This window comes from Ranitomeya variabilis, chromosome 4, assembly GCF_051348905.1.
Source record: "Ranitomeya variabilis isolate aRanVar5 chromosome 4, aRanVar5.hap1, whole genome shotgun sequence".
In the NCBI taxonomy this organism is placed as follows: domain Eukaryota; kingdom Metazoa; phylum Chordata; class Amphibia; order Anura; family Dendrobatidae; genus Ranitomeya; species Ranitomeya variabilis.
In genome coordinates this window covers 748219767-748238807 of record NC_135235.1, presented here as the reverse complement: position 1 = coordinate 748238807, position 19041 = coordinate 748219767, and the positions used below count along the sequence as shown (strand labels likewise).

Here is a 19041-nt window from a genome sequence, read left to right as displayed (position 1 = left end):
CCCGCAATTGCCTCCCAAGACTTCATAGGTGATATGTGTTAGACAGCCCGCCTTAAACTGACTGTCCTGCCGCTGTTTAGAGTATTGCTTGAAGCTGAATGTTATAATACTCCCTCGGCGTTCCGGCCACCGGTAGTGCGCCTCAGTAGGGTGTTGCTCCGGTCTTACAGCACGACCCCTACTGGAATTCTCCTATTGCTTGATCTCGTTTCTCACTCAGCACAATCTGTCTCGCTTCTAGTCCTTTCTTGGGTCCCGCCGCTTCCCGGAGCTGGCGTGGACCCGTTACGTTCTTTTCAATGCCAAGCCTCTGTCAGGATCCCACCCCTGACAGAGACCCTACTGTCTCTTCCTCCACAACACCCTCTGCCACTAGGTGTTGCTTCGTCCAATCCAGTCAGCTTTCTGATCTAACTTCCTGCCTGACCCCCAGTTTACCCACTATGGTGGGGAGTGGCCTAATGAATAGAACCCTTAGCTCCCCCCGGAGGCCCGGCTGTGAAATGTATTGGTGTCTGTGATACCTGATCAGATGAACTCCTTCAGTGCCATCGGACGCACCATAGCTCCCCATAGTGGCGGAGCCACAGTACTGCAACAACCAGGACTCTGGGGCGCTGCATTTGTGCCCTGTATCCCAGGTGTCTTTGCCCTGCACCCTGGGTGTTTGTGCCCTGTGTCCCAGGTGTCTTTGCCCTGCACCCTGGGTGTTTGTGCCCTGTAGCCCTGGTGTCCGTGCCCTGCACCCTGGGTGTTTGTGCCCTGTATCCCAGGTGTCTTTGCCCTGCACCCTGGTTGTTTGTGCCCTGTATCCCAGGTATCCGTGCCCTGCACCCTGGGTGTTTGTGCCCTGTATCCCAGGTATTTGTGCTCTGCACCCTGGGTGTTTGTGCCCTGTATCCCAGGTGTCTTTGCCCTGCACCCTGGGTGTTTGTGCCCTGTATCCCAGGTGTCTTTGCCCTGCACCCTGGGTGTTTGTGCCCTGTATCCCAGGTGTCTTTGCCCTGCACCCTGGGTGTTTGTGCCCTGTATCCCAGGTATTTGTGCTCTGCACCCTGGGTGTTTGTGCCCTGTATCCCAGGTGTCTTTGCCCTGCACCCTGGGTGTTTGTGCCCTGTATCCCAGGTGTCTTTGCCCTGCACCCTGGGTGTTTGTGCCCTGTATCCCAGGTGTCCATGCCCTGCACCCTGGTTGTTTGTGCCCTGTATCCCAGGTGTCTGTGCCCTGCACCCTGGGTGTCTGTGCCCTGTATCCCAGGTGTCCGTGCCCTGCACCCTGGGTGTTTGTGCCCTGTATCCCAGGTGTCCGTGCCCTGCACCCTGGGTGTTTGTGCCCTGTATCCCAGGTGTCTTTGCCCTGCACCCTGGGTGTTTGTGCCCTGTGTCCAAGGTGTCTTTGCCCTGCACCCTGGGTGTTTGTGCCCTGTATCCCTGGTGTCCGTGCCCTGCACCCTGGGTGTTTGTGCCCTGTATCCCAGGTGTCTTTGCCCTGCACCCTGGTTGTTTGTGCCCTGTATCCCAGGTATCCATGCCCTGCACCCTGGGTGTTTGTGCCCTGTATCCCAGGTATTTGTGCTCTGCACCCTGGGTGTTTGTGCCCTGTATCCCAGGTGTCTTTGCCCTGCACCCTGGGTGTTTGTGCCCTGTATCCCAGGTGTCTTTGCCCTGCACCCTGGGTGTTTGTGCCCTGTATCCCAGGTGTCTTTGCCCTGCACCCTGGGTGTTTGTGCCCTGTATCCCAGGTGTCTTTGCCCTGCACCCTGGGTGTTTGTGCCCTGTGTCCCAGGTGTCTTTGCCCTGCACCCTGGGTGTTTGTGCCCTGTATCCCTGGTGTCCGTGCCCTGCACCCTGGGTGTTTGTGCCCTGTATCCCAGGTGTCTTTGCCCTGCACCCTGGTTGTTTGTGCCCTGTATCCCAGGTATCCGTGCCCTGCACCCTGGGTGTTTGTGCACTGTATCCCAGGTATTTGTGCTCTGCACCCTGGGTGTTTGTGCCCTGTATCCCAGGTGTCTTTGCCCTGCACCCTGGGTGTTTGTGCCCTGTATCCCAGGTGTCTTTGCCCTGCACCCTGGGTGTTTGTGCCCTGTATCCCAGGTGTCTTTGCCCTGCACCCTGGGTGTTTGTGCCCTGTATCCCAGGTGTTTGTGCTCTGCACCCTGGGTGTTTGTGCCCTGTATCCCAGGTGTCTTTGCCCTGCACCCTGGGTGTTTGTGCCCTGTATCCCAGGTGTCTTTGCCCTGCACCCTGGGTGTTTGTGCCCTGTATCCCAGGTGTCCGTGCCCTGCACCATGGTTGTTTTTGCCCTGTATCCCAGGTGTCTGTGCCCTGCACCCTGGGTGTCTGTGCCCTGTATCCCAGGTGTCCGTGCCCTGCACCCTGGGTGTTTGTGCCCTGTATCCCAGGTGTCCGTGCCCTGCACCCTGGGTGTTTGTGCCCTGTATCCCAGGTGTCCGTGCCCTGCACCCTGGGTGTCTGTGACCTGTATCCCAGGTGTCCGTGCCCTGCACCCTGGGTGTTTGTGCCCTGTATCCCAGGTGTCCGTGCCCTGCACCCTGGGTGTCTGTGCCCTGTATCCCAGGTGTCCGTGCCCTGCACCCTGGGTGTTTGTGCCCTGTATCCCAGGTGTCCGTGCCCTGCACCCTGGGTGTCTGTGCTCTGTATCCCAGGTGTCCGTGCCCTGCACCCTGGGTGTCTGTGCCCTGTATCCCAGGTGTCTTTGCCCTGCACCCTGGGTGTCTGTGCCCTGTATCCCAGGTGTCTTTGCCCTGCACCCTGGGTGTCTGTGCCCTGTATCCCAGGTGTCTTTGCCCTGCACCCTGGGTGTTTGTGCCCTGTATCCCAGGTGTCTTTGCCCTGCACCCTGGGTGTTTGTGCCCTGTATCCCAGGTGTCTTTGCCCTGCACCCTGGGTGTCTGTGCCCTGTATCCCAGGTGTCAACAAGCAAGTTCTGTGATGTGTGGTGGGTTGTGAGTGCAATATCCAGAATATCCAGCAGATGGCAGTGTAATATGATGCAGAATACAAGGTGCTGGAGAGCAGTAATGGCGGAATCTGCTGTGCACTCCCCAGCCTGCGCTCTCCTGCCCTGCCTCCAGGGAGCAAGGTCCGGTACCAGTGCCATCTATATATATCTGCATAACCCAACATATATACAGAGCAGCTGTCACTGGTATTGTTCAATAGTGCACATTCATTTCCACCTGAGACCCCAAGTGTCATTATCCTGTACCCGAGTGTCAGTGCCATTATCTTATACCCCTAGTGTTAGTGTCATTATCCTGTACACTGTTTCTTTCACACCATTCCCTCTTCTTCCCCTCCTCCTCACCAGTGGCCAATTATTTTGCGCTTTTTTCGTCATTTACAAGTCTATGTACAAATGTAGGTTGAGTTCCCAGGTATCGGCTTTCTTGTCTCGTTCTGCACATCTCCAGCTCAAACTATTAGCGGCAAATTCTTTATGAGCCACCAGCAGACGTGCAAACGCCTTCATCCACAGCGCGATCAAGCCACTGACTGTAAGAACGTAGCACACAAGAGGCGCAGAAAGTCTGCACTTCATGAACGAATCATAAGTACATACAAACTGCTGAACAGAGAGAAAATCAGAAACCAGGTTCATCCAATAAGTCACCGACTGCCTGTCCTAATACCGAGGTCTGAGAAAGGGAACATCTACATGTACAGTACATTGTGCCGTACACTTCATCTGCTTCATGTTCCTACTATAATACCGCCCCCTATGTACAAGAATATAACTACTATAATACTGCCCCTATGTACAAGAATATAACTACTATAATACTGCCCCTATGTACAAGACTATAACTGCTATAATACTGCCCCTATGTACAAGAATATAACTACTATAATACTGCTCCTATGTACAAGAATATAACTACTATAATACTGCTCCTATGTATAAGAATATAACTACTATAATACTGCTCCTATGTACAAGAATATAACTACTATAATACTGCCCCTATGTACAAGACTATAACTGCTATAATACTGCCCCTATGTACAAGAATATAACTGCTATAATACTGCCCCTATGTACAAGAATATAACTGCTATAATACTGCCCCTATGTACAAGAATATAACCAATATAACACTGCTCCTATGTACAAGAATATAACTACTATAATACTGCACCCTATGTACAAGAATATAACTACTATAATACTGCTCCCTATGTACAAGAATATAACTACTATAATACTGCACCCTATGTACAAGAATATAACTACTATAATACTGCCCCCTATGTACAAGAATATAACTACTATAATACTGCCCCTATGTATAAGAATATAACTACTATAATACTCCTCCTATATACAAGAATATAACTACTATAATACTGCTCCTATGTACAAGAATATAACTACTATAATACTGCCCCCTATGTACAAGAATATAACTACTATAATACTGCTCCTATCTACAGGAATATAACTACTATAATACTGCCCCCTATATACAGTAACATTACTACTATATCTCTCGTTCCCCGCTTATATCGCACTCTTCGGGGTCCGGTGATCCCCCGCTCTGACATTATACTGGATGGTCTCTTTGTGCACCCCTCTGACGTCTCCCCTTTCGTCTCTTTCGTCAGCCATCTTGGAGAAGCCTCTGGAGAAGAAATCTGGTCGGAACTTCGGTCCTCCGGGAACCAAGAAACTGATCTACTTCATCGATGATATGAACATGCCGGAGGTGGACACGTACGGGACCGTACAGCCACACACACTGATCCGGCAGCACATGGACTACGGCCACTGGTACAGAGCTGAACTCCACCTACTCACAGCTGATGGGGTGTAACAGTGTATTAGTGTGGTCAGTGGTCCTGAGCTCTGCATCCAATGCTGCACATCCCTGCACTGATACACTGTAATAAACCCCCAACAGCAGTGGCAGTAGATGGTAATGTTCTCTGTTATCCGAGCTGAACCTTTTGGCTTCTGTTGCAGGTACGACCGCACCAAGCTGACCATGAAGGAGATAATGAACGTCCAGTACGTGTCCTGCATGAACCCCACCTCCGGCAGCTTCACCATCAACCCCCGGCTGCAGGTCTGAACGGCACAGAAAGAGGACGGGACCCCAGAACTGGACCCCTATACACATTCCAACAGCATAGGAAGGAGACCGACAGCATAGAAATGAGACTGGACCCCAATACACATACCGACGGCACAGGGAAGGGACGGGACCCCAGGACTGGACCCCAATACACATACTGACGGCACAGGAAGGGGATGGGACCCCAGAACTGGATCCCTGTACACATACCGACAGCATAGGAAGGAAACCGACAGCATAGGAAGGAGACTGGACCCCAATACACATACCGACGGCTCAGGGAAGGGACGGGACCCCAGGACTGGACCCCAATACACATACCGATGGCACAGGAAGGGGTTGGGACCCCAGAACTGGACCCCTATACACATACCAACAGCATAGGAAGGAGACCGACAGCATAGGAAGGAGTCTGGACCCAAATACACATACCGACGGCACAGGGAAGGGACGGGACCCCAGAACTGGACCCCTATACACATACCAACAGCATAGGAAGGAGACTGGACCCAAATACACATACCGACGGCACAGGGAAGGGACGGAACCCCAGGACTGGACCCCAATACACATACCGATGGCACAGGGAAGGGACGGGACCCCAGGACTGGACCCCAATACACATACCGACGGCACAGGAAGGGGATGGGACCCCAGAACTGGACCCCTATACACATACTGACGGCACAGGGAGGGGATGGGACCCCAGGACCAGACCCCTGTACAGATACTGACAGCACAAAAAGGAGACGGGACCCCAGGACCGGATCCCTATAATAATAATAATTTTATTTCTATAGCACTGACATACTCCGCAGCACTTTACATTTTAGAGGGAGGAGATGTAAGGTGGTGCTGAACCATGGAAATGTCGTGTAGGGTGGTAGACTGAGACGAGGGAGGAGATGTAGGGTGGGGCTGAACCATGGAGAGGACGGGAAGGGTAGTAGGCTGAGAAGAAGGAGATGTAGGGTGGTGCTGAGCCATGGAGTGCTTTGTGGGTGAGGTTAATAAGTTTATATTGAACTCTGTAGTGGATGGGTAACCAGTGCTATGACTGGCACAAGGTAGAGGCATCGGTGTAACAGTTGGTGAGGAATATGATCATGGCTGCAGCATTCAGGACAGATTGGAGAGGGGAGAGTTTGGTACTGACAGCAAAGGGAGGGGACCCTAGGACCGGACCCCTATACACATACTGACAGCACAGGGAGGGGACGGTACCCAAGACCGGACCCTTATACACATACCGACAGTACAGGGAGGGGGTGGGACCCTAGGACCGGACCCCTATACACAAACCGACAGCACATGGAGGGGACGGGACTCCAGGACCAGAACCCTACACACATACCGTGTCTGAGCAATGCCACCATACTGTACTACTGCCCATCACCAAGAAGCGACACCTAGGGAACACACGTTTCCCACAGGATTAGATACACAGCTCAGCAGTCAGTATCACACAGGAGAGGATTAGATACACAGCTCAGCAGTCAGTATCACACAGGATAGGATTAGATACACAGCTCAGCAGTCAGTATCACACAGAAGAGGATTAGATACACGTCTCGGCAGTCAGTATCACACAGGAGAGGATTAGATACATGTCTCAGCAGTCAGTATCACACAGGGGAGGATTAGATACACCTCCTTGTATACCATGTCCTCTGTCTCCCCGTGCAGAGACATTTCAGCGTGTTCGCCCTCTCCTTCCCGGGCACGGACGCTCTCTCCACCATCTATAGCACCATCCTGACGCAGCACCTGAAGATGGGCAACTTCCCTGCTGCTCTGCAGAAAACCACTCCACAGCTGATCAGCCTGGCGCTGTCTCTCCACCAGAAGGTCACCTCCACCTTTTTGCCCACAGCCATTAAGTTCCACTACATCTTCAACCTGCGGGACCTGTCCAACATATTCCAGGTGGGTCGGCAGATCACTGTGTGACCAGGGATGTACGGCAACCCCCACTCACCTCTCCTGACCGCTCACAGCTGGTGGTTTGCTACCGTTGTAGCCAATCTGTACAACGAGGAGCACAACAAACATGCTCATCCATGAGACCTAGCTTCCTGTCCCACTTTGCAGGAGTCGTGGGACACTACTCTTGAAGAATGCGAAGAGGTGGTCGGTTGGATAGCAGATAATGCTTCCAGTATGTTTCCCAGCACCACCCAGTCTTCCATATGGTCCAGTCTCACTAGCCAAGAGTCTGGACCACATAATCCTCACCCTGATCCTCCTTCTTCCCACCGTAGCGAGTCCCAGGAGACAAGTGATCCCACACTCAGACTCTCCGAGGAGATCTTTACATTTCCATTTATTGATTCTGGCCTCTCACCCTGCCCATTACAAGAGGGACGTGAGGTGCTCATGTGTAGTGATCAAATGTTTCAGCAGCCATGGTCAGTAGAAGACGACTGTGGAGAACGGCAATTAGTGCCTCAAGAGGTGGATGATGATGAGACAGTTACCAACAAGTGATATTGTTAAGTCAACAAGTCAGGAGGACCAGGGAGCGGAAATGAAAGACGAGGTGGTGGATGCCTGTAACTCAGGATCAGTAATGTAATGTATGTACACAGAGACTGCACCAGCAGAATAGTGAGTACAGCTCTGTCAGCGGAGCCTCCTGCATACATTATTCCGCCTGTGTCTCCTCCTCTCAGGCGCTGATTATTACTGTCAGTGAGCAGTCAGTCGGCATTACTGTATCATAAGTATGTGATGATCTGCTGTCAGTGAGGTCCCGGCCCCTCTGGACATCCGCCGCTCTCCCCCAGCAGGATCGCATACAGCGGCTGAAGAGTGACATCATATGATTATTACAGACTCTTCAGCTCCTCGTAGAACCTTTCACATTGACCTTCTCCTAATAACCCAACGTGTTGGTGAAATCTGCTGCAAAAGTCATGTTTTATTAACAGCGTAAAATACTGTAATAATATAATGTCGCCTTTCCCAGGAGCAGAGTCGGGGAACGGCCGAGGTTTCACCTTGTACATTCGTTTCCTTTTTCTTTTAATTTTTTTTTTTTTTTATCACTGATATCCTGCAATGTATATGGTGAGATTTCTAATGTTCTGTCCTGTATGTCTTGGGTTCATAGGGGGACTAAGATGGCAACAAGGGGGACAAGGCAGCTGCTTAATTAACCCATTGGCATTCTGCGATTGGGGCACATGAGAAAAATAGCAGCGTCCTCAGACAATAAGAGTTTTGACAACTTCCCTTTAACATGGGAATATCTTCACAATGATATTGTTCTTGTTTCAGGGTGTCTTGTTCTCCACCCCAGACTGCCTGAAAACCCCCCAGGACTTAGTGAAGCTTTATCTGCACGAGTCTAACCGCGTTTACCGTGACAAAATGGTGGAAGAGAAGGACTTTGAGGTGTTCGATAAGATACAGACCGACATGGTGAAGAAGTTCTTTGATGTGAGTGGAGCTTTCTTCTGTGCCGTGTGTTTGTTTTTTTTCTTCTATGACCTGATTGCTCCTCTTCCCTTGTTGCCCCCTAGGACATCGATGAAACCCTGGAGGCAGCCAGGTCCATGAACATGTTTTGCCATTTTGCCAATGGCGTCGGAGAGCCTAAATACATGCCGGTCCAGTCATGGCCGACGCTGAACAAAATCCTGGTGGACACTCTGGACAACCACAACGAGGTCAATGCGGCCATGAACCTGGTGCTGTTCGAGGACGCCATGAGTCACGTGTAAGTACAAAGCACCAGGAATGACCGGGATTAAAGGGAAGCCACACGTTAATTGGTTGGTGTTTAGTCTGATGGGTTTTGTAGACATAGTTAACTCGCCCCTTCCTGATGTGTGACGTATATGTATGTCACACATCGACAGTATGCTGCGGGTTACTTGTGGTGTCAGCTAGTTTACAAACTAATAAAGCATTCTTATATACAGATATAGATAGAATAGATATATAGAATAGATAGATAAAAAAATAAATAGGATAGATACCCTGTAGCTATTTAATGTCGCAAGCCCCCTACATATAATAAACTAGCACCCTTTAGTGCCTTTCATACGGCACTGAAAGGTGTTTAACCTATTTTAATAACCAGCTAAGGGAAAGCATATTTGTGAACTGGTCTTATTAGTCTGGGAAGGGGCCAATATCCATGGAGCTTCCCAGCTTATTAATATCAGCTCACAGCTGTCTGCTTAGTCTTTACTGGTTATTAAAAAGGGAGGACCCCACAAAAAATGATGTGGGGTTTCTCATATTTTTAATAACCATTAAAGGCTAAGCAGACAGTTGCAGGCTTATATTGATAGGCTGGGCATGGCCATGGATATTGGCCCCTTCTCAGACTAATAAGAGCTTCCATTATATGCACAAGTCTGGCTCTTTCTGATTGTCCTGGAGCTGTGGCAATCGGGGTAAAGGTTTTGAGGTTGATACCAGCTGTGTAATGACGGCTAACATCAAGCCCAGGGGTTAGTAATGGAGAGGCGTCTGTCAGACACCCCCATGACTAAAGTCAAAAGAATTGGAAAGAGCTATTAATCCACGTGCCCCTAACTCATATATCCATTTTAATAAAAACAAGGGGGGGAGGAAGGTACACAAGAGATATTCTTTCAAGCTTTACTGACTATTACAGAGCTCTATACAACATAGCGGGTCATTATAAAGATTTACCGATCCTGTCACTACGCAGCAAAATCAAAGCATATCTACAGTACAACAGAACAAAATACCCACAGTTTCAGAAGATGAACTGTTGGATCTAGAGAAAGATTTCACACTGGAGGAAGTTTCTGAAACCATAAATGATCTAAGGGAAAAGCCCTGGACCATCTGGTCAGCTGGCTTTTATAAGCAGTTAGCAACACTGCTGGGTCCGTTATTTCCTCCTATACATCACCTCCGTAACAAAGAGTTTACCAAACATTATCTCGGAATTGCATAAGTTTGGCATTTTAAGCAATTTTAAAATGAATTCCCACAAATCCGAGATAGTAAACATATCACTACAACCACGTCTATTATTTCCAAGCAATTCCTCTACATCTACCCGACTCCTTCTTCTCTCACCTCAAAAAAGCGATTGCTCTATTTGTCTGGTCTCATAATCGAGCACGCATTTCATATTTTTTATTAAGCAGACCTAAGCAAATTCGAGGTATCGGCCTTCCAGACTTTGCATTGTATAGCCATGCTTTATTGGGAACATGTATTCTAGACTTATTCCATAACCAAAACAAGAAGAAGTGGGTTGACCTTGAAAACGACGTTGTTGGGATGCTTAAAGGAAATAGGCACATACGTCCATATTTGGTGGCCTTGCCCACCCATAAAGAAATTATGGTTGGCAATTTTTGAACTTCACAACAGATTATCTCTCTTGCAGATCCGACCTACAGCGGAGTTAGCTTTATTATCCTTAAGTGATATATCGATATCCAAGTTTAAGAGGGGTCATTTTCTCACTGCCACAAGGAATTTGATTCCTCAATTTTGGAAGCAAGAGAAAATTGCCTTCATGTTCTGGATTTGTCGCGGAACTTACGACACTTACAGAATGGAACAAATGATAGGTCAAGTTACGGATGATTCTGATAAGATTTTTAGCACCTGGGCTCCATGGATTGCTTTTAGGGAAACTCCAGATCTAGATTCTTGGCTGTCTGGATCTTAACTCATACCCACGTATAATGTGTGTGCCTTCATAACATGGTCAAAATGCATCTGGTTTGCTCCGTCCAAATAGAATTAATCATCTAGGTCTTCATCCCACCATCCTCCTGCTGGTTGGGAGGCTTGGGTCTGCTCGGTGGAGAGATCTAAGTTCCATATTCCTATTACACCTCCTCTTTCTCCTACTTTTCCTCTCTATTCTATTCACTACATATTTAATCAACTAGATTTACACTAAAGTCAAAAGAAATAAACACAGACACACAGAAAAATCCTTTCATTGTACAAAACACTCCCCGACAATTACCTATTGATTGTCATAAAAAAATATTCCACAGGGTCCACCGTAATGCATATGGAGGTCCCACGACGATCCCTGTCTTCTTCATCCAGTCTATGGAGCCCCATTCAGAGATTTCAGCTCCATAGACTGGAACAGCTGCCATTCCTGGGTCTCACGCTGCACAGCTCGAGAACCCGGCTACTGTGACGAGCGGTGACATCAGTAAGGTTATCGCAGTTCACAGCCTCAGAACTATGGTAACCTTACCGACATCATCGCTCGTCACAGCATGAGAACTTACTGCAGGTCCTCACGCAGCGAGCAGTGCCAATATAAACTACTGCTTGGCACACACAACAATAAGACGGCCCTCACACCACTCTTTCGATGGAAAAATTTAAAAATTATGAGTCCCAGAAAAATTTTCAGCATTTTACATCACTTGGATTTTTTGAGTTATCTATCCAATACAAGGTGTCTGCGGCTCTTCTGCTGTTGTGAAACTACAAGTCCCAGCATTCTCTGCCATCTATCAGTTGCCGGTTGCTTTTGGCGGCTGTTAATGTCAGGCCAATTAACAGGCTGCTCACTCAGCTCAGCTCGTTATGTCTCCGGTGATGTGCGACAAGTTTTATGATTTTCTTTTGTTCTTTTTCGATTAAAGCTGCAGAATCAACCGCATCCTGGAGTCCCCAAGGGGAAATGCTCTGCTAGTCGGGGTCGGAGGGAGCGGAAAGCAGAGTCTGACCAGACTGGCAGCTTACATCAGCTCCTTGGAGGTCTTCCAAATCACTCTGAGGAAAGGCTACGGCATCCCGGATCTCAAGGTGAAGTGATCAGCAGATGATGGGGGTTATGAACTTCCTAACCCCCAAAGACACATGAACCCTCAGCTCAGCCAAGAGTTGATGAATTCTCTTTGGGGAAAGCGGAGTAAGCTGATGGCAGACTCATCTGCCTGCAAAAAAAAAAAAAAAAAAAAGGATGGAGCAAATAAGGTCAAGTCACCCAGTCAGGAGGCCTTCTTATATATAACCTGGTTGGCTGATCTTGCCAAAAATTGTGGGTACGGCTGACTTTAATGTGTAAATTGTCCTCCTGGCCTATATGACATCAATATACCAAGAATCCAGACATAGCTCTACTAGTGTCTCCAAAGAGCTGATAACCCCCTTAATTTACACAAATGGTAGTCTATATATATAGTCTAGGAATGTCTCTGGTAGTGACACCTGTAGTTTGGGAATATCTCTGGTAGTTACACCATTACTCTGGGAATACCTCTGGTAGTGACACCTGTAGCCTGGGAATATCTCTTATAGTTATACCTGTTGTCTGGGAATACCTCTGGTATTGACACCTGTAGTCTGGAAATACCTCTGGTAGTAACACTTGTAGTCCGGGAATACCTCTGGTATTGACACCTGTAGTCTGGGAATACCATTGGTAGTGACACATGTAGTCTCGGAATACCCCTGGTAGTGACACCATTAGTCTTGGAATAACCCTGGTAGTTACACCAGTAGTCTGGGAATACCTCTTATATTGACACCAGTATTCTTGGAATACCTCTGGTAGTGATAATTGTAGTCTGGGAACACCTCTGGTATTGACACCTGTAGTCTGGGAACACCTCTGGTATTGACACCTGTAGTCTAGACATACCTCTGGTAGTGACACCAGTATTCTTGGAATACCTCTGGTAGTTACACCAGTAGTCTGGGAATACCTCTAAGGTCTCATACTCACTTGCGCGAGACTCAGATGAGTCTCGCACGGCAATACCTGGCACTGCACCTGGCACAGAGGAGCGGAGCGTGCGGCTGCATGTATTCCTATGCGGCCGCACTCTCCGATCTGAGTGCCGGCAGCAGCGCCGGGTATTGCCGTGCGAGACTCATCCGAGTCTTGCACAAGTGAGTATGAGAACATATAGTGACACCAGTATTCTTGGAATACCTCTTGTAGTGACACCTGAAGTCTTGGAATACTCCTGGTAATGACACCCGTAGACTTGTAATACCTCTGGTAGTGATACCAGTAGTCTTGGAATACCTCTGGTAGTGACACCAGTATTCTGGGAATACCTCTAGTAGTGATATCAGTATTCTGAGAATACCTCTGGTAGTGACACCAGTAGTCTGCGGATACCTCTGGTAGTGACACCTGTAGTCTGGGAACACCTCTGGTAATGACACCAGTAGTCTTGGAATACCTCTGGTAGTGGCACCAGTAATCTTGGAATACCTCTGGTAGTGGCACCAGCAGTCTGGGAATACCTCTAGTAGTGACATCAGTATTTTGGGAATACCTCTGGTAGTGACACCAGTATTCTGGGAATTCCTCTTGTAGTGACACCAGTAGTCTTCGAATACCTCTGGTAGTGACACCAGTATTCTTGGAATACCTCTGGTGGTGACACCAGTAGCTTTGGAATACCTCTGGTAGTGACACCAGTATTCTAAGAATACCTCTGGTAGTGACACCAGTAGTCTGCGGATACCTCTGGTAGTGACACCTGTAGTCTGGGAACACCTCTGGTAATGACACCAGTAGTCTTGGAATACCTCTGGTAGTGGCACCAGTAATCTTGGAATACCTCTGGTAGTGGCACCAGCAGTCTGGGAATACCTCTGGTAGTGACACCTGTAGTCTAGGAAAACCTATGGTAGTGACACCAGTATTCTGGGAATACCACTGGTAGTGACACCAGTAGTCTGAGAATACCTCTGGTAGTGACACCTGTAGTTTGGGAACACCTCTGGTAATGACACCAGTAGTCTTGGAATACCTCTGGTAGTGACACCAGTAGTCTTGGAATACCTCTGGTAGTGACACCAGTAGTCTTGGAATACCTCTGGTAGTGACAACAGTAGTATGCGAATACCTCTGGTAGTGGCACCAGCAGTCTGGGAATACCTCTGGTAGTGACACCTGTAGTCTAGGAACACCTATGGTAGTGACACCAGTATTCTGGGAATACCACTGGTAGTGACACCAGTAGTCTGAGAATACCTCTGGTAGTGACACCTGTAGTCTGGGAACACCTCTGGTAATGACACCAGTAGTCTTGGAATACCTCTGGTAGTGACAACAGTAGTATGCGAATACCTCTGGTAGTGGCACCAGCAGTCTGGGAATACCTCTGGTAGTGACACCTGTAGTCTAGGAACACCTATGGTAGTGACACCAGTATTCTGGGAATACCTCTTATAGTACATGTGTACAACATGTATCAATGGTCTATCGTGAAAATATGCTCTTTTTTGTATCTTTAGGCTGATCTGGCGAACCAGTACATTAAAGCCGGAGTGAAGAACGTGGGGACAGTTTTCCTCATGACGGATGCTCAGGTGGCCGATGAGAAGTTCCTTGTTCTAGTCAACGACTTACTGGCATCTGGTGAGCTTGTTTCCTCAATCTGAAATGTCTATTACCAATTCATCTACGTGTTGTGAAAAAGGGCACGCTTGGGTGAACCCATATTTATGGGAGAGCTGGGACGGGACAGCAAACACTCCTCTATGAACAGCACTTAATGGTTTTCTCCTCATAGCCCTTTCTCGCCCGCCCAACATGTACTAGAGAAGATGTCCTTTTCTCACCAGGTGAGATCCCTGACCTGTTCCCAGATGACGAGGTGGAAAACATCATCGGAAGCGTCAGGAATGAAGTGAAGAGTCAAGGCTTGCTGGACACGAGAGAAAACTGCTGGAAATTCTTCATCGACCGAGTCCGGAGACAGCTGAAAGTGAGTCCTGGGGCTACTGAGCAGAGGGCAGTTCTGACCAGGGAGGATCTGAAGATCGGCGTTACTGCGAAGTCTGTTGGCCTCTCTTTTCCTTGCGCCATCTCTGTTCATAATGAAGGAGAGAGACAGATGACGGCTGAAACATGCCTCATCTCCCCCCACCCCGCTGAAATGTGGTTTCCCATCAATAGATTTTCAGAAGACGCATCTCAAACAGAACAACAATCTCTCAACAAAGGCTGAAACAATCAGGAGCCCATTCAGACACCACAAACAACCATAATTATTGTAGAAAGGAATCCGCCGCCTCTGTTCACAAGAACCATTGTGAATAAAGAATGTCCTCAAATATTGTGTAGGGAATCCTGAGACACAGCGTTATATGCCGAGCCCCAAATAATGGAGATGAACTTCTCAACCAGTCATCCGAAGGCAGACCCCATAGATGGCAAATGTGTGAGCTCCGACTAATGATAACCGCAGGGTTATCCAAAAAGACTTATTCTTATATTTTCATTCTTTCCCATTTTTTCTATAGCTCTGCAATCCAAAGACCGTTCAAGAGTATAACTACTATAACACTGCCCCTATATATTCAAGAATATAACTACTATAATACTGCCCCTATGTACAAGAATATAACTACTATAATACTGTCCCTATGTACAAGAATATAACTACTATAATACTGCTCCCTATGTACAAGAATATAACTACTAGAATACTGCCCCTATGTACAAGAATATAACTACTATAATACTGCCCCTATATATTCAAGAATATAACTACTAGAATACTGCTCCTATGTACAAGAATATAACTACTATAATACTGTCCCTATGTACAAGAATATAACTACTATAATACTGCTCCCTATGTACAAGAATATAACTACTATAATACTGCCCCTATGTACAAGAATATAACTACTATAATACTGCCCCAATATATTCAAGAATATAACTACTATAATACTGCCCCTATGTACAAGAATATAACTACTATAATACTGTCCCTATGTACAAGAATATAACTACTATAATACTGCTCCTATGTACAAGAATATAACTACTATAATACTGCCCCTATGTACAAGAATATAACTACTATAATACTGCTCCTATGTACAGAATATAACTACTATAATACTGCCCCCTATGTACAAGAATATAACTACTATAATACTGCCCATATGTACAAGAATATAACTACTATAATACTGCTCCTATGTACAAGAATATAACTACTATAATACTGCTCCTATGTACAAGAATATAACTACTATAATACTGCTCCTATGTACAAGAATATATTACTATAATACTGCCCCCTATGTACAAGAATATAACTACTATAATACTGCCCCTATGTACAAGACTATAACTACTATAATACTGCTCCTATGTACAAGAATATAACTACTATAATACTGCCCCTATGTACAAGAATATAACTACTATAATACTGCCTCCTATGTACAAGAATATAACTACTATAATACTGCCCCTATGTACAAGAATATAACTACTATAATACTGCTCCTATGTACAAGAATATATTACTATAATACTGCCCCCTATGTACAAGAATATAACTACTATAATACTGCCCCTATGTACAAGACTATAACTACTATAATACTGCTCCTATGTACAAGAATATAACTACTATAATACTGCTCCTATGAACAAGAAAATATTACTATAATACTGCCCCCTATGTACAAGAATATAACTACTATAATACTTCCCCTATGTACAGGAATATAACTACTATAATACTGCCCCTACGTACAAGAATATAACTACTATAATACTGCCCCTATGTACAGGAATATAACTACTATAATACTGCTCCTATATACAAGAATATAACTACTATAATACTGCCCCTACGTACAAGAATATAACTACTATAATACTGCTCCCATGTACAAGAATATAACTACAATAATACTGCCCCTATGTACAAGAATATAACTACTATAATACTGCTCCTATATACAAGAATATAACTGTTATAATACTGCCCCCTATGTACAAGAATATAACTACTATAATACTGCTCCTATATACAAGAATATAACTACTATAATACTGCCCCTATGTACAAGAATATAACTACTATAATACTGCTCCTATGTACAAGAATATAACTACTATAATACTGCTCCTATGTACAAGAATATAGCTACTATAATACTGACCCTATGTACAAGAATATAACTACTATAATACTGCCCCTATGTACAAGAATATAACTGCTATAATTCTGCTCCTGTGTACAAGAATATAACTACTATAATACTGCCCCTATGTACAGGAATATAACTACTATTATACTGCCCCTATGTACAAGAATATAACTACTATAATGCTGCCCCTATGTACAAGAATATAACTACTATAATACTGCTCCTGTGTACAAGAATATAACTACTATAATACTGCTCCTATGTACAACAATATAACTACTATAATACTGCTCCTGTGTACAGGAATATAACTACTATTATACTGCCCCTATGTACAAGAATATAACTACTATAATGCTGCCCCTATGTACAAGAATATAACTACTATAATACTGCTCCTGTGTACAGGAATATAACTACTATTATACTGCCCCTATGTACAAGAATATAACTACTATAATACTGCCCCTATGTACAAGAATATAACTACTATAATACTGTTCCTGTGTACAAGAATATAACTACTATAATACTGCCCCTATGTACAGGAATATAACTACTATAATACTGCCCCTATCTACAAGAATATAACTACTATAATGCTGTCCCTATGTACAAGAATATAACTACTATAATACTGCTCCTATGTACAAGAATATAACTACTATAATACTGCTCCTATGTACAAGAATATAACTACTATAATACTGCCCCTATGTACAAGAATATAACTACTATAATACTGCTCCTATGTACAAGAATATAACTACTATAATACTGCTCCTATGTACAAGAATATAGCTACTATAATACTGACCCTATGTACAAGAATATAACTACTATAATACTGCCCCTATGTACAAGAATATAACTACTATAATTCTGCTCCTGTGTACAAGAATATAACTACTATAATACTGCCCCTATGTACAGGAATATAACTACTATTATACTGCCCCTATGTACAAGAATATAACTACTATAATGCTGCCCCTATGTACAAGAATATAACTACTATAATACTGCTCCTGTGTACAAGAATATAACTACTATAATACTGCTCCTATGTACAGGAATATAACTACTATAATACTGCCCCTATGTACAAGAATATAACTACTATAATACTGCCCCTATGTACAAGAATATAACTACTATAATACTGTTCCTGTGTACAAGAATATAACTACTATAATACTGCCCCTATGTACAGGAATATAACTACTATAATACTGCCCCTATCTACAAGAATATAACTACTATAATGCTGTCCCTATGTACAAGAATATAACTACTATAATACTGCTCCTATGTACAGGAATATAACTACTATAATACTGCCCCTATGTACAAGAATATAACTACTATAATGCTGCCCCTATGTACAAAAATATAACTACTATAATACTGCTCCTATGTACAAGAATATAACTACTATAACACTGCTCCTATGTACAGGAATATAACTACTATAATACTGCCCCTATGTACACGAATATAACTACTATAATGCTGCCCCTATGTACAAGAATATAACTACTATAATACTGCTCCTATGTACAAGAATATAACTACTATAATACTGCTCCTATGTACAGGAATACAACTACTATAATACTGCCCTCTATGTACAAGAATGTAACTGCCATAATACTGATCCTATGTACAAGAATATAACTACTACAATACTGCCTCTATGTACAAGAATATAACTACTATAATACTGATCCTATGTACAAGAATATAACTACTATAATACTGCTCCTATGTACAAGAATATAACTACTATAATACTGCTCCTATGTACAGGAATACAACTACTATAATACTGCCCTCTATGTACAAGAATGTAACTGCTATAATACTGCCCCTATGTACAAGAATATAACTACTATAATACTGCTCCTATGTACAAGAATATAACTACTATAATACTGCACCTATGCACAAGAATATAACTACTATAATACTGCCCCTATGTACAAGAATATAACTACTATAATACTGCCCCTATGTACAAGAATATAACTACTATAATACTGCTCCTATGT

The 19041-nt window shown here is 45.1% G+C and overlaps 1 protein-coding gene across 2 annotated transcripts in view; it reads left to right on the top strand.

Annotated features, from left to right (window-relative positions):
• The window catches only part of DNAH9 (dynein axonemal heavy chain 9), a 188418-nt gene that overhangs the window by 101501 nt on the left and 67876 nt on the right, over positions 1–19041 (top strand). For both annotated transcript variants that reach the window (XM_077254615.1, XM_077254614.1), the window contains 8 exons: positions 4626–4791; positions 4984–5086; positions 6782–7021; positions 8375–8536; positions 8620–8816; positions 11710–11872; positions 14324–14447; positions 14654–14796. In XM_077254615.1, coding sequence (XP_077110730.1) covers positions 4626–4791; positions 4984–5086; positions 6782–7021; positions 8375–8536; positions 8620–8816; positions 11710–11872; positions 14324–14447; positions 14654–14796 — 1298 coding nt within the window. The remainder of the gene's footprint in view (positions 1–4625; positions 4792–4983; positions 5087–6781; positions 7022–8374; positions 8537–8619; positions 8817–11709; positions 11873–14323; positions 14448–14653; positions 14797–19041) is intronic.